Here is a 16,060-nt window from a genome sequence, read left to right on the forward strand (position 1 = left end):
GGTGTTTGGAAGTGTCAAATAGAGTCTAAACAAAAGCAGACAAAAATTAAATTGACATGAACTAGGTTCAAGTGAACAAAAACCAGAAATGGTGTCATTTCCTTCATTCCCTTTTACACTTGCAGGGTTTATACACTGTGATTACTTCAAAGCACAAGGCACACACCACAATCTGTATTACTCTGGGCATCCAGGCCACTGGTTAGGAAAACACCTTCAAAACTGTTGGCTTTGTGAAGGCAAAGAAACAAAAGTAGGTTCTTTCCAAAGAGAAAGTTACCTTTGCTGTGGGAAGCATGTCCAAGCAGTCCAGTATGAACAATGCCAATGCTTGTATCAGCATCATAAACTGGTTAAATTGCCAGGTCAGGCTAAAGAGAAACGTTGCTATGAATACAACCATGAGTGTGAGCCTCTGCAAGGAGGGAACAAAATTCTATTTTATCATTTTCTTGGTTAAAACACAAAAAATCAAGAAAAAAAAAAAACAAACCCAACAAACCAAACCAAAGCCCACCTTAATCTGGTTTTATTTTAAACTACTTTTAAAACACAGAATTTTCTAACTGCAATAACAGCTTAGAGGATAATAAACATTTTATTAGAGTTACTAATTCTTGACTTGTGCTTTTGTTTTATCACTGTAATACCATTTGCAAGAAAACAGTGAGATCTTGGATAGTTTCAGCCCCCAGATTAAAATGCAATACCTGTTTTACTGTGGCATAAATAGCAGTTACTTCATCAAAATGAGGAGTGGTAACTTAACTGTTGGTCAAAGAAACTGTAATCACCCATTTGCTTTAATTCTTGCAGATCAGGACAGTTCTCTGTTACTGAGTTTTCTGTGTCATACTTGTCAGAAATACTCACTTCTTGAGCAGGCTGTAAATGAGTTCTGAGTAGGTATGTGATGGCTGCTATCTGAACAGCAAAGAATGGCAGTGCCCAGTTCTCCCTTAAAGGAATGGTGAATTCTACCCTTGTAGTATCTACTCTGTACAAAACAGAGAGTTTCACAAATTCAAAATCAAGCCAACACTTGGTGACAGACAGCTTGCAATGACAGGCATCTTTGTCCTATTTTAACTCCTTATTTATAAAGATGGAGGCTCTACACTCCAGTTCCTTCAACACACCTGGCTCTGAAAATAAATCACTACGAAGGTTCTGCAAGTTATCCATTTTTTCTGTATCTCAAATGATGTACTTCAGCTTCACTAACTGTAAAAAAAATATACTATGGATTACATCTTACTTATGAAGCCCAGCTTGGGTAATTTAGAAATGACAAATACAGCCCAAACCAAAAGCACTTAAAAAATCCAGCTTGTGGATTTCCACACCACAGGTCATGCTACATTTTTTGGTTTGCAAATGCACATATAAGAATATAAACAGAATATAATTTTCACTGTGATCCCAATGACTCGAGCACAGTTTAATTGCTTATGAGCTTTGGGTCATTTTTTGAAGCTTTTGAACATAAGAAGGATGTGATGGAAGAACTCCCCAAAGAACGGTCATTTGCAAAATCTAATTTAAAAGTAAAAAACAAAGAATAATTCTCTTTCTCCCAGTGTAGAGAAAATATTTGCTAAAACAGCAAGTAAGCAACGTATCTGAAACATGCTTAGCCGGATGGAATTACTCAGTAGCCTCAGATGTAATTAATCTGGACAGAGAGTCTTTATCCAAATCCAATCTATGCACTTATTATACTGCATAAAGGAAACAAGCTCTCAGTGTTCACCAATTATTAGAAAGATGGAAAAATTTGCTCCAGATATTCTGTAAATGGAAGAGATGACCTCATGAAGAATGTGTGAAATACTGTACATTGCATGTGGCTTTTAATTACTTTTATATTTGGAGAAAGAAACATCCTGCCTCTGTAAACCTGTAATTATTCTGTAGTGAATGTGCTTGCAGATAAATTCCTTTAGAGCTGCTCATTAGCATATCAAACATTTCTGGTAGAACCAAGACTGTGCTTTTATTTTCTTGAGTAATTTACAGGTAACAGCCAATGTCACCAGTCTTAGCTTCATGCCAGCAGCTTAATTCTGGCATGAAGCCAGTTCTTAGGTTTTTATATCCAAACTGATAACTCCTCAAGTGATAGAGCACTAGAACAGCTCAATTACCATGTTTTTTCTCTGAGGCTTAGTGCAGGAAGTGGCTACAGGAATAAGGGGAGAGAGAGAAGCTGAACTTCAGATGAGCTGAGGTTGTGGAAGGAACCCCTGGAGGCAGGTGTGGGGCAGTGAGGAGACACCTGAAGGGCTTTCATGCAGATGTCTGTAACACCTGAGAGATCCTAGACTGGAGAAGACAGGGGACATCACCTGGAGCTCCAGACACATCTGAAAGATGTAGTCCACTTTCAGAGATCACTTTAAGACAAAATTTTCTACTCAAACTTCCAGAACCTTTAAAAACCCAGTCTGATACGTCAGCTCATTTCTGATTATTTTCTAGTAATTTTTTGTTATTTAAATCTTCTTTCCATTTTCTGGCTAATTGGAGAGAGGCCTTAGACTTCCATGTTTTGTCCAATGAATCATGCAGTTAAAGCTTTAATGCCTTACCTTTGAAACTAGGTAAAATTTTAGAAAGATTAAATGTTTCATCTCACTCACCTGTTTGTAATATACCAGCAAGCTGCCAACAACCCTGAAAGCCATGTTCCACTAAGAAGCCAGCTTGTTACATACAGAGCAATGACATAAACTGCCTGAAGTCCAAACAAAGTGTAGATATAAAAATAAACAGGCTCTAGGTATTGCTGTAAAACACAAGAATACTGATGTTGACATTAAAACACTCACAGGGGGGATTATACTTAGCATGAATTAGGTTTTGCTTTTACAAATTAAAAAGGTATTAGGAATATTTCTAATTAGAAAATATCTACAAAGGGGAGCTATGATTCACTGCGCAATCTTCATAAAGCACTTACAATCTAAAGCCAGAAATAAATGCCTACCTGAATTGGAAGAATCCTATACAGAATGCTGAGAAACACCTCCTGGTAAACATTCATTCTTTCAAGTATGTTAATTGTCCTCACAGATTCAGTTTTATTGTCATATACTAAACCATGTAAACCTTAATGATAAAGAGAAATTGAAATAGGAGATTGTCATTTTCCCCCTCCATCTTCATTTGAACAGTGAATAACTTTTTCAAAGGTATTTTAGGATCTCTCATCAGAAACTGCAAACTTTGAGTCAATGATTCAGAACACATTACCTCTGAATCAACATGACCTTCTGAGGTCTTCAGCTTCCCTGCTTCAAATGTGACTCACAGTGCTAATTCAAGTACTATATATTTAGTACTGTATAAAACATTTATTTTTATACTTCTATCCCCAGCATAGAATCTGTGGTACATTCTGGATCCTGAGAACTGTTCTTGGCACTACTTTAATCACAGGTGAAGTTATTATTGAAAAATGTGTAGTATAAGCAAAATTGCTAAGGAGCAACAGCTAAATATCTAGAAAACATGAGACTGCCTGAGAAAGCCCCATCACTGTATATGATTTCCTTAGAAGCTGCTCCTTGTGTCATTTACTGTCCAGGAGTACAGCAAAAAACATTGCCCCTTCCCAGAAATAGCTCATACCTCAAATGAAACGAGAGGAGAATAAAAATGAAAGTAATAAACTGAATAAACGAGCAAGCTGAAACCTGAACAGATATGAAAGCTGTCCCTCAAAGTGATTGCCTTCATCAGCATGTGAAGGTGTGGCACAGAAATCATCATTGTGAAATTTATTATATCCATAACTTAGTGGCTCCCTGGCATAGGAACAGAATAAATCTGTCTCCAGTACAACTGTTACATTATCTTTCATAGTTATGGTGTGCCTTGTTCTCAATTATATTTGGAAAAAAAACCCCAACCAAACCTACAAATAGTCAGCTGCAAAACTTACTTTACAGTTTACAATACCTTGCTGAATGGAAGCAGCCTGAATCATCTGTTTGTAGTAGGAATAATAAAGTCCACACTCGGTTCTGAATGAAATTTCTCTTTCGACCTCCTGCAAGTGAAGTTCAACAGGAAATTCACTTTCCATTTGCTTTTCACCACCATGCAAAGCTGCCTTCAACTCCAATTCCTGCAGCACCAGAGAAACTGACCTCCAGAGAGGCTTCAGTCCTTGGCTTTCACATTCTAAGCAACTTAGTTTGACAAAGGTAAACATACATGGACAAATTAGGGTAAGAGGCAAACAGCTAGGGTGTAAATGACTCTTTTAACTGGGGAAATGTACAAGCTCTTTGTGATTCTGATATGCTGCCTGAAAATACTTTGGGCATTTCACTATTTTTTTGCAATACCACAAACTTGATTGGCACAGTGGCCCCCAGCTGGACTGTGAAGCTGCATATCCCTGCTTTGTGCATTTAACCTTTTCTCCCAGATGTAGTTATCCCATTGTGTTCCATGGCTTTGCCAGCTCAAGGCTCAATTAATTCAGTGTGCTATGAGGGGGCTGCACCATGATGTCAGGGATATTTCAGCTGGCAGGGGATGCTGCTGCCCACTTGTTCAACACTGCTTCTTGCAGGAAGCTAGCTGGCATTGCTCTCATTCTTAAACTACAGGTGAAAGGGACTCTTTACTTGGCTTTAGGGCTAGGTGAACTTCTTATTTCTAATTTAAAATGTTCAAATTATTTAAATTATTATTAGGTACACTTCAAACCAGGTACATTTGAAATGGTGCCTTTGTCTTAGCTGATATTGCAGCAGATGGGGTCTAGTAAGATCTGAAAGCTCTTTGCTTTGGAATGTATTTCCTTTTGTTACCTCATTAGTTGTGAAGACCTAATGAAATTTAACAAATCCACAGCTTTGGGCAACCACATTAAAACAAAGATGGCACGACCAACCAATCTGATGAGAACTAACAATTATCTTATGCAGAGATGTTCTATTATTAGTGATCTTTTTAGTAATTTGTATAATAGCATCCCAGCAAGTGTATCTCCTAAGCAGTAAGTTAGAAAAAGTCTCTATCTAGTTAGAAAAAGTTTATACTGAGGTTTGAAAATCCAGTGAAATCCCTCTATGTAGTATATGCAAGTCACTAAAAAATTTGTGTGATTTATAAAAGTAACCTTATGAATTCATCTTTCTGTACAAAAGAATGTTACTGAAATAACAGAATCTTACTTTTTCAGAGACTTTTATGAATGCAAATCTTGTTAATGCAAACTTGCACAGAACCCCAAGACTTTCAACTTTCTCATACAATCCCAACTCTTGTGCTGGAGCAGAATCAATTCTATTTCAGAGCTAACATAAAGCTTGACAAAAATCATGTTCTTCTCTCCTCTGCTGCCCAGTACAGGTTCTTATCTCAAAGCATGTGTTTTATTGAAGCCAGTTGTTGACAAACCAATATTAGTTCTGGTCTGAGAAAAGTCAATAGATAAAACCACAAGTGATTCAATCTAAGTTCACAATTAAACCCTCACAGCTGCCCTGGACATATAAATCATCATCATACCAAAAGCCAAACACTTAGCAAATTGAGAGTGCTGGATTTTAAACAGGCTCTACTTTCAAATTCGTCACTACTGAAAAGTTTTCTAATACTAAAAAGTGGCTGACTCTTAAATGCTCATAATGGGAAAAAAAAAAACTGGGAATGCTAACATTTGAAATTTATTAAGGGGGAGAGAGGAGTCACAGAGGGGGATCTAATTAGCAAAAATGCATTCAAACATGATTAATTTGTAATCCTGGCACCAGCTGTATTCAACCAAATGCTATACTTTATGAGACAAACACTAGTGAGTTTTACATCTGTTTCATGCTAAGATAACATCTGTTTTGCTCACTGAAAATACTTTTCCAGTTCTACAGCAATTTATACTTTTCCTTGCCTTCCATGTCAATAAAAACATACAGACTTATGGGTAAACATTGTGAGAGCACATGCTTATCTGTCTGTATATTCATTTTGTGAGATGGCAACAAAGAAGTTATCACTGTTCCAAGGGAAAAATAAAGAACACATTCCTCTGGGACACACAGAGAGCTGCTTATTATTTCAATTTAGGCAATTGTACCCGAATGATTTTAACCATTCATGACCAAATTCAAAGGACTTTCTCTCAAGGGCAGTGCAAAATTTTAGAGCTTATGATTCCTCAGACTCCTTAAGCAAGTCCTTCAGAATGCTGAGCAAGCAGCCAAAATCTGAGTTGAGTTTTTCTATAAATAATGAGCATAAATAAAGCTCCAATTACTTTTCTTTTTTTTTTTTTGAGACAGCTAAAACAAAATTTGTGTAATTGAAACTATGTATTAGTTTTTCAATTTAAGACCAGGAAGATTTGAACATTTTCTCAACACACAGCTGCTGTCAATGTTCCCAGTTGAGAACAAGCCTTCAGCAAATGTTTTTAATCCTTTGAAAGCTCTCCTGGATGGTGACCTCAAACCCATCTCTTGGAGTGGTATGTTCCAGATCAGCTCTGATCCAGAGTAAAAGTACCCCTAACACCTCGACAGGCACCTCTGTGCAAAAGAACTGCCAAAGTCTTGCAGGCCCTCCTTCCCTTCATGCCTGAGCATTCACTTTGTGCAGCTCTCATCACCTGTTTCCCCGCTTTTCCTCAGACAGTCATTTTGTTTGGGGCTGGAAGGGACCCGAAAGCCCATCCAGTGCCACCCCCTGCACCATCCCAGGGTGCTCCAAGCCCCACTGTCCAACCTGGCCTTGGACATTTCCAGGGATCCAGGGGTAGCCACAGCTTCTCTGGGTTTGCATTCAAAATGTAGAAAGGGAAAATAGGAGCACTTCATAGACTAAATCCTGGCACTCCTATCCTAAAAGACTTACAATCTTATATTTTCATTCCTGACTTCCTGCAAGCAGCAATTTTATTAAACTCAATATGAGTATCTAAATGCTTACTCAGAAGGGATGAAGAAGAAATGAATGCTCCAAAGTTCATCTGGTTTTCTTACAGTATTAATTTGCTACATGGCCTTGGCTCATTCCTGTTCAAAGTATCTTCAGAATTTGCAGTTGAACAAGCAATGGCTGACAGGAGAGGGGGCCCCTCCTTTTGTTATTTGCATAGCAGATTCTGTTCCCAAAAGATGCTACACTGGAGGGGCAGCCACTAAACTGCTACTGAAAATCACTGAAAATAGACAAGCCATTTCAGATGTGTTATGCCAGAACATTTACAGAAAACTGAGAAAGGATTTTTGGATAAGAAATCTGTTTTGACTTCCACCATCACAAACAGAAATGTTTGTTGGTTTAATGTATGTGAGAAGAGATTCAAAATTTTTTCTTAAAAATTAGTTGATGAATTTAAGTGATTGTAACCTGTGATCCCTGCTAGAAGGGGACAGAAACACAGCTCCTGACTAGGTGACATGATATGCTGAATCTTTTCTGTTTCGTTTTTTTTTTGGTCATTCTTTCAGGAAATCTTGAAATTAAAAAAAAAAGGAACAACTGTGCACTTCCTTCATTGCATAAACCACTCTTCAAGATGTGCTTTTTCAGTTTTTCTGGTAAGAAAACAATTGTACATCTTCCTCCTGTGACCATGGCTAATGGATAATAGCAGGCACATTTACCAGCAAACAAGAACAAGCCTCACACACAGAGCAGCAGCTGAAATCAATGCACTGTTGAAAGCCATATTCAAAATACAGCACAACAGTTGAACAGACAGTTTTTCTACTTGGGTGAACCATTGCTGGAAGACACCCAAATCTGAACTGGCTTTTGATGAATTGCAACTGAAATTACAGAAAGGCAATCACTGCAAGTGTGTGTGCAAGTCCTGACTCCAATTATTTAGCAGTTAGGAATCATGACTTTGCATAATAATCTCTTTTACTTCCCATTTTTAGGGTTGAGTACAACTGCCTACTTTTTAAATATGCAGTTGTGGTGCTCATGTATCCGTAGGGACTTCAGAACAAAAATTCCACCTTTTACACCTAAAAGGTGCAGGTACAAACATCCACCTGGTGCAGAAGTGTCAGAAAAACACTGCAGATCTTCTTCAAGGAGAAGAATACCTTCATATAGAAGAAAAGATGACAAAACAGGTCTCCTATTGCATCTCTGTATTAATTAAGTTGCTACACAGACCCTTTTGGGCATGAATTCTTACATCTGACTAATTGTAGCTTATTGGATGAAAGGAACAAAGTTCAGGGGAATAATACACTGTTGTATCATTTTAGTATCAGATTTCAGCAACATAAATCCTCAAATTTGCCCCCTTTACAGCCAATTCAGGGTGACTGAAGTTAGCAGTTTAAAATACATGTAAATAGAACTGATTTAGAATTTTTCTTTTCTATGTTGAAGAGCAGTGGTGATGCTCTACTGTATTTCACAGGCATGGGGATTAATAAAACACTGGATGTGCATTTGTAATGCATCCATTTATTCTATGCTCTGTTTAATGAAAAGAGATCACCTCTGCATTATTCTCACTAATCAATGCATGCAATAACTGAGGGACAAGGATTAGACTACAGTTCTCCCTTCTAAGAATCCAGCCAGAGGTATGAACTAAAATAAAACTTACACTTTCCAAACTTTTGGAAAGTTCAGTTAATACCTGTAAAAATAGATGCTTTGGCCAAACTATAAAATGTTAGAGAAGAAAGCACCTTTTCCACTTATTTTCCATGTGATTTTTGAGGGTCTTATCTTTCTTAGTATATAGTATGTGCTGTAATGAAAAGATTAGCCAGTTGAACAGTGCTGGAAAACATGTACATACCCCTGGAGAGACCACATTCCTACACAGAGGCACAGAGACAGCTGTGGATTGTTTTACAGATATTGGGATGAGCCTTCCTGCCTCAGCTTTGCAGGAAAGTTCAGACTCTTCACATGCACTCTTCTCTTCCCTTACCACTCCTAAAGCAGTATTTTGTTTGAAGTGAGCACTGTGCAATCTCCACATACATGCTCTGCTGGAGATCACACCCCTCTGAAGAAGGGACACTGTGAGACCAGGGAGTATCTGCAGCTCTTTCTCCTTTACCCTGCTGCCAGAAGAACTTAATGTTTCTTAGAATCTTTCCATCAAATTGGCTGAAATTGCTTTTGCTGCAGTGTTACCAGCTATCCATCACCTCCACGGGATGAAATAACAGCTACAAAGACAACAGAATCCAGACTACAGAAAACTAGAGGGGCTTATTTCAGTTTTGGTATCTAGTGGCATTCTAGTGTACTTCAAATGAAAACAAAAATTATCAAATAAAATTACTATTTCACCCATTGAGGGGACAACTTAATTATAACTACAGAGCTGTTTATTTCAGTCAACTCTGTGCTCCTCTGGGTCAGTCTGACAGAATAAAAAAGATGCATCCATTATGTTCATATGTTGCCACAAGCCCATGCCTGCTTGAACTTGGAAATATTCAACACCTTGAAATTATTCACTACTTGCTTTTGGAAGGAAAAGGCAAACCCAAGGTGTACCTTCAATATATTGAGTACAACTTCTCTATATCATCAAGGGAAGATAAGGGTGGGCACAACACAGTATTATAGGTATAATACAACAGCAATTGTTGCAGGAAATGCAAATTATTTGTATTAGGGGAATAGAAATGTTTCTGGGCCACAATAAGTGTGTAGCATAGAAAAGACATTGTGCAAGGCAAGTATTCCAGTTAAATAAATGTACTCTTTGAACAACACAATACACAGACCTAGCAGAATGGATTTTAGGCATTTGAAAGGGAAATGACTCACCTGTTCTTTTCTCTGGTTAAATTTAGCTGTGGGTACAGCTGCATTATTTTCTCTGCAGTGATTCTACGAAAAAACTAGTCAGTCCTGGCTCTTGGGAATGGCTGGGTTGACATTAGTGAATGGCAGAAATATGTTTTGAGGGCTGCACATTTAGGATGACATTCTATAAAATTAGTTTTAAAAAGCAAGAGACTATCCCTAAACTGTATTACAAAATAATATTACAGCAGTGGAAGTACAATTCAAGAACTGTGCGCCACGATTTTGCATATTGTTTCTTTTAACTGTTGGTTTTTATTTTAATTTTAGATTGCTTTGCATAAAAGTAAGATGATTACAGAAAAACATATAGGAAAATGTTGAAATTCAATTGTAGATAAAGATGAGTTTTTGGAAGAACCATAGCTACAACTCAGATAGGAGCTCTCTAGCAATATTTTTAGAGAAAAAATTGGGGACAGGTATTTATAGAACTGATGAAGTATGGTGGGAAGGGAAGCACAGCTTTTTTTAAATAGAATTTTTAAAAATGAAATATTCCTGGTCTTGAGCAGGTTGCAATACAAGCTCCCAAAAAAAGAGAAATTTCATAATGCTCATATTAATGCTCCACAAAACTACTGATGAAACTAGGAAAATTATTGTTACCTTGATATTGGAAAACCACAGGTCATTTTCATGCAGTGTAGCTACATAAACAGAAGTAAGAAGTCCAAGAGAGATGGCACCAATTCCACCAACAGTTACTGAGAGTATGCTCCACAGCTTTCCACCTGGAGGATCTTGGAAGAAAAATATTTCAGTCTGTAACTGTGAAACATATTACTGAACCTATGGGGATTTTGAAAAGCCATTTATCCATTGCCTATGCCAGTATAGTTTACATTCTGCAGGTAACAGAACACCTGGTTTTAACACATCTTTTGTTTTTATTTTCTCATCTAGGAAAATCAGTGTATTTTATTTACATACAAGGTGAAATAAAGTGTGCCTTAATTGGCATACTTTAAATTTAAGGACACCATGATCCTATAGAAGTTTAGCTCAATGTCATAACTAATTTGTAAATCTGAATTGAAATATCTTCCAGAACTTTTTAAATTCAAGCAATACAGCATGACTGATGACAAAGCAAGAAATTCACAAGAAAGGTCTAAAAATAGCTGCCTTTTGTGGGGGGGTTGCTCAGTTTTTGTAGAAAACACCAGTGAAGGTTTAGAAGCCTCACTAAATACCCACAAAGACTGAACAGCAGCCAAAGCAGCCTTTGATGATGGTGTCATGCTCTGAATTGCAGATGGGCTCCTCCTGACACAGGAGCAAGGGCAGGGATGGGATGACAGCAAAAGACACGATGTGTTCTGGCCTCCAGCCTTCACTGTGCACTCACATTCCTGGGGGTTTTGTATTCTCAATGTTAATGTAAGGTTTAATATGGATTTGTGATCTGGAATTGTATCTTTGAAATGGCTACTTCATACTGTGTGTGACATCTGCTTAAGGGTTCCAACTGCAATGCCATGGAACTGAGGGCTGGGATGCAGGAGAACTATGACCACTTATTCTTTTTGTATATAGCCTGAGAGTGTTTCTGCAGAGACAACAACAGAACTTTCATTTCATCTGCCCAAAGGCAGAGAAACATTTAGAATTTAAATCAAAATATCCCCTAAATCTAAAAATCCCCCAAAAAACAAGGTACTTTGTCAGCTCTAAAGCTATAATCCCATACAAAAATGTTGTCAGAATTTCATTACTTTAACAGATCCTGGAATTAAGACACTTAATGACTCTTTGTTAAATTTACCTAACCAGTGTCCTATAAATTAAAAAGGAAAAGTCTGCAGTTAAATTTGGATTTTATATGCAACCTGCCTATTTTTAAGTACATTTCATCAGTTGTCTTCAAATCCTTTTATGTTACCAATGATTTGGACTGGGATTCTTTGAAGAACTTTGGATGGCCACATCAAGCTGATAGTGTGTCACCAATAATAAATTGAAACAATTGTTCTCACTGATTTAAATTAAGATTTTAAAACAGAGATAAGATTGACATGCAGCAGTCTGCATGACAGCCTCTGTCTCATCCAATTAATTCTGGTGATATTCAAGTATGGAAATGCATTTGTCACGTGCCTAGCTCTGAGCTGTGCTTAGGACAGATCAAAACCAAAACACTACTAAAAAGCCAGAATGTCACTTTGTTTTTCATTACCCACCAGGCAGAATTTTCCCATCAGGCTTCACATTTGTCTCCTCTGAAGGCTGATCTTCAGCTGCTTCTGTGCCTTTTCCAACCCTTCTCTGTCTTATGGTTGTCATGGTGTCAGTCACTTTAATTCATTATTCTTCAGCCTGACTCCTAAATGGACACACATAAGCAATGCATCTTCCTCCCCAAGCAATCACTTGATACTGTATGAAATATGTGAAAATAAAACCACATCTTACTGACACCACCGACTTTGACTTCTAGATCTCTACTGTACAGAAAGGCTATCTGATCAAAATGCAAGGTCTTTCTTTAAATCTGTATCACTCAGCCGATTATAGAAAACATTATTTTAGAATTATACAGACTAATATTCACCATTTTACATACTCTTGAACAGGTTTTTAGAATGATTCATTATTTTGAATGCCCTCACTTTTTTAGCCCTTGACTCAAAATGCACACCAGGCTCCCCATTTTTAAAAAGTCTAATTCCTTCAAAGAAAAATTAGTCTTTTCAGCCTATTTTAATTAGGTGCCTAAAATATGAAGCCAGTCATTTAAACCCTGACTTTCAGGAAACACTCGAAAAAAACGAGGTCAAAAGATGCAAAAATGATGCTAGAAAACACTCGTGTTATAAAAAACTAGAAACAGCATTAAAAGAATACTGGGTGTTTTCCACGCCATAGAACTGAGAGCATCACAAGCCCAGAAGCTCGTGCAGTCACTGCCCCGGCAGTGGCCAGGTGCTGTCGGCTCTGGGAGCTCGGTGCATGCACAGAGCTGCTGCCACCGGGCACCGGCGGGCAGCGCCATCCATCCCTGCCGGCGGCACCGCCCGCTCCATCCCGGCAGCAACAGCTGCTCCCCGCGCTGGAACCGACCCGGCTGCTGCGGGCAGCGCCGCAGGGAACCAACGCCTCGGCCACACAACTTTGGGGGAAGCTTTGGCAGCGGATGAGCTTCGCCTCCTCCTCACACACCTGGGGAAACACGCGGGGAGCCGCGCGAGCTCACGCTCTGGAAGAGCGGGTTTGTGGCACACCTGACAATTAATTAATTAATTAACAAAGGTAAGATGCTCATCCCCACCCCGCCCGCGGTACCAGCGCTCCTAGCACGCCGGGGCGGGCAGCTCGCACCCGGCCCCGCCGCCGCGGAGAGCCGGGCCCGGGGCAGGGCAGGGCCAGGGCCGGGCCCGGGGCTCCCGCGGCCTGCGCGGCCCCGCCGCGGCTCCCCCCGCCCGCTCCCCGGCCCCGCGCCCCGGTACCTGCGGCCGCTGCTGCCGGCGCCGCTGCGGGAGCCGCCCGGGCCCCGCCGCGGGCAGGGACGGGAAAGCGAAGGGAAAGGGGAAGGGAAAGGGGAAGGGGCGGGCGCGGCGCCGGGCGCTCGGCCCTGCCGGGCGGAGACCGAGAGCCGGGGCGGGCACAGCCGCCCGTCACAGGCCCGGCCCCCGGCCCGGCTGCCGCTCCATGGCTGTTCGAACGGGCCAGGGCGGCGGAAATCCGGCACTGCGAGCGCTCCGAGCCTCGCATCCCCATGGGAAAGGGGCTGCGGGGCCCCTCCCCGAGGGTCGCGCTGTCGGGGGATGCTCTGCTCAAATGGTGCCCTAGAATGTATTTGTAGTGGGTTTTTAAAATGTATTTCTCGCTCCCCCTCTCCCCCCCGATATAGTTAGTTTCATATATGTGTGATTTTAAAATTGAAGTTAGAGCTGCGTGTTCTGTTCAACACATTATAAGCTCCGCTGTATTTCTTGCTTAACTGCACCATAAACGTTAAAAGGGGGAAAAGACCTTTCGTAGCTGGGAGATAACAGCAATGCCAGACTTTGTTCTACTTAATGGGTACAACCTACCCTTGCAGTAAGTCTTTACTGTAAGTTTTATTTGCACTTTATTTAGTAATTGTAGAAAAAGCCAGGCCCCATGAAGCCATAACCAACAACCCGACTCCAGGTCCTATCACAGGAGGCTGATTTCCTAATAATCCACACAAATTCTGTGGAATTGTTGGGGGAGAGTTCACTTCTCCAGGACAATATTTAGTTGATTTTCCATCACAATTTTATAGTACAGCAGTACTTTTACGTTTTTTTCCTCTCTCATTCCACAACCTTGGTTCATTGAAAAACTTAGTATTTCGAGCAGGAAGAGCCATGAAATTCACAGAAAGCATGCTCAGAGACAGCAAGAAAATGATGTAGTAATCATCCTGGTCATTCTGAACTTTGAAGCCATTGACACTAGAAATGAGTAAATTTTTCAGTATCTGCTCTGCATGCTTATTTTGTTTTGTAAGTATTTTTTAGAACCAACAGAATTATCTTACTTCCTCTGATCAAGTCCTCCAAATATTTAAACATTACTACTGTAAGTCAATTTACAGCCATACTTCTTTCGGTTTTGGGTTTGGTTTTTTTGAGCAATAAGGCAGGTCATACATTTGTAGGGAATGCTTAAACTAGGAATGAAAACGAAATAAATATGTGCCTTACCATGGGCAATAGATTTACCTTCCTTTTGTCACTGCCACATCCTAGATGTCACGTGTTTGTTGAAATTGAACACATTGTATAAGTACAAGAAATTTTACAGTGTAGATAAACACCTTGAGTGCCTGCAGGTTTTTGTGTAAAGCAGATAATGTACTTACATTTCTAAGAAAGGGGATGCTGTGGAAGATATTTCCTGGAATAACAGTTCTACTTCTGCACTACTTAGAAAGAGGCAAATGCAAAGTAAATTCTACAAGAACAAGCAGTTACAGAAATGGTTTAGAAAACATAACCAATGAAGAGCTTTAGAAATCCCAGAGAAGGGGGGAGTTGTCTTAATTCTCCTGTTTTATGACCCCATGCATGGATGTAATGGATTTGTAATGTTTCAAGTATGAGAATACAGAAGAACTAAAGAGCTTCCAGATGGATATTAATATTTAAAAGTTGTGTTAAAAAATGTAAATTAAAAGTCACCAAACTGTAGCTTGCAATCAGTAATACTGATGATTATATCATAACTGTATTGATATAATACTGTTGCAATGCTGGCTTCTTACTTGCCAAAATAGCAAAAGGATATTTAACAATATTCTGTTTGCTCATTCTGTTCCAGCTAGATCAAAGTAGTGGAGTGTTCATGTTGGCACCAAATTAGCCATAATCCCAGCAAATGCCAAACATCTACAAACAGGAAATGGTTGGAAAAAACTTTAAATTCTGTTTATTTGTGTTTTCTTGGATTGTACTGTAGAAAGAGCTATCATGAACTAGAAAAGCAGGAGGACTCAAGTTCTGCTCCAGTAAATTTTAAGTCTTAACCTGCAGTGTTTTGAGTTGCTGTTCAGCAGCCTTGTGGTAGGTGGCAAGCATGCCAAATTTCTGAGGGGGGTTCTCACCTCTCTCAACTTTTAAAGCTTTTTAGTCTCCTGAAGTTTTTGCTTTTGGGCAAAAAGAAATCTTGGCTTTACTAGTTGTAGATTTCATTAGCTAGCTAATCTTAGGTCAGTTGTAATGGTATCTCCCTTGCTGTGTGTGACAGCTCTTCTCCAAACATGCCTCGAAGGGATGCAGAACAAAGGCTCCCTGTGGTGCATCAGCTTTCTGCAGTGATTCCAGCCCTAAACAGATCTGGGACAGAGGGATTGAATCCCACTGCTGTGTGCCAGGGCTCTGGCTCCTTTTCTCCCAGTTCCCAGGGCTGTTCCAACCATCACAGGACCCTCGGTGCCCAGTCCCACCTGTGATCACTCGTGGCCAGGTTATTTATGGGGGGACAAACTTCTGAGGAGGCTCCTGTGCTTTGTTCAGCCAAAGTGGGGAAGGTGTTTTAGCCCAGTGAACAGGATAATACCTGGATGCCACATCCTACTACAGAGAGCTTTTCCCCCCAGGTTTTGCATTAGAGAAAATGTGAAAAAGCTGCGTGACACAGCATTCTCTAGTGTTGCATCTAAACCCATTTGTAGTTCCAGCCTTTATTTCAACATATTTGGCCCAGGGCCCTAATAATAACAAGAAGAAAATGGCAAAAGATTGCTTGTTTATGTAACTGCAAACCATGC

The 16,060-nt window shown here is 39.8% G+C and overlaps 1 protein-coding gene across 4 annotated transcripts in view; it reads right to left on the bottom strand.

Moving 5' to 3' along the window:
- The window catches only part of DPY19L3 (dpy-19 like C-mannosyltransferase 3), a 34,983-nt gene extending 21,579 nt beyond the window's left edge, over positions 1-13,404 (bottom strand). For 3 of the 4 annotated variants that reach the window (XR_009487933.1, XM_059857001.1, XM_059856999.1), the window contains exons 1-8: positions 13,269-13,404; positions 12,003-12,145; positions 10,429-10,562; positions 3,964-4,054; positions 2,990-3,111; positions 2,643-2,788; positions 874-997; positions 281-415 (exon numbers count right to left, since the gene is read on the bottom strand). Coding sequence is in view for 3 of the 4 variants with exons in the window: in XM_059857001.1 (XP_059712984.1) it covers positions 281-415; positions 874-997; positions 2,643-2,788; positions 2,990-3,111; positions 3,964-4,054; positions 10,429-10,562; positions 12,003-12,105 (855 nt within the window). In the remaining variant the exon portion in view is untranslated. Of the gene's footprint in view, positions 1-280; positions 416-873; positions 998-2,642; positions 2,789-2,989; positions 3,112-3,963; positions 4,055-10,428; positions 10,563-12,002; positions 12,199-13,268 lie in introns of all 4 variants that reach the window. The other variant, XM_059857000.1, reaches the window with a different exon arrangement.
- Between the last annotated feature and the right edge of the window lie 2,656 nt (positions 13,405-16,060).

The sequence above is a fragment of the Haemorhous mexicanus genome, chromosome 12 (assembly GCF_027477595.1).
Source record: "Haemorhous mexicanus isolate bHaeMex1 chromosome 12, bHaeMex1.pri, whole genome shotgun sequence".
Taxonomy (NCBI): Eukaryota; Metazoa; Chordata; class Aves; order Passeriformes; family Fringillidae; genus Haemorhous; species Haemorhous mexicanus.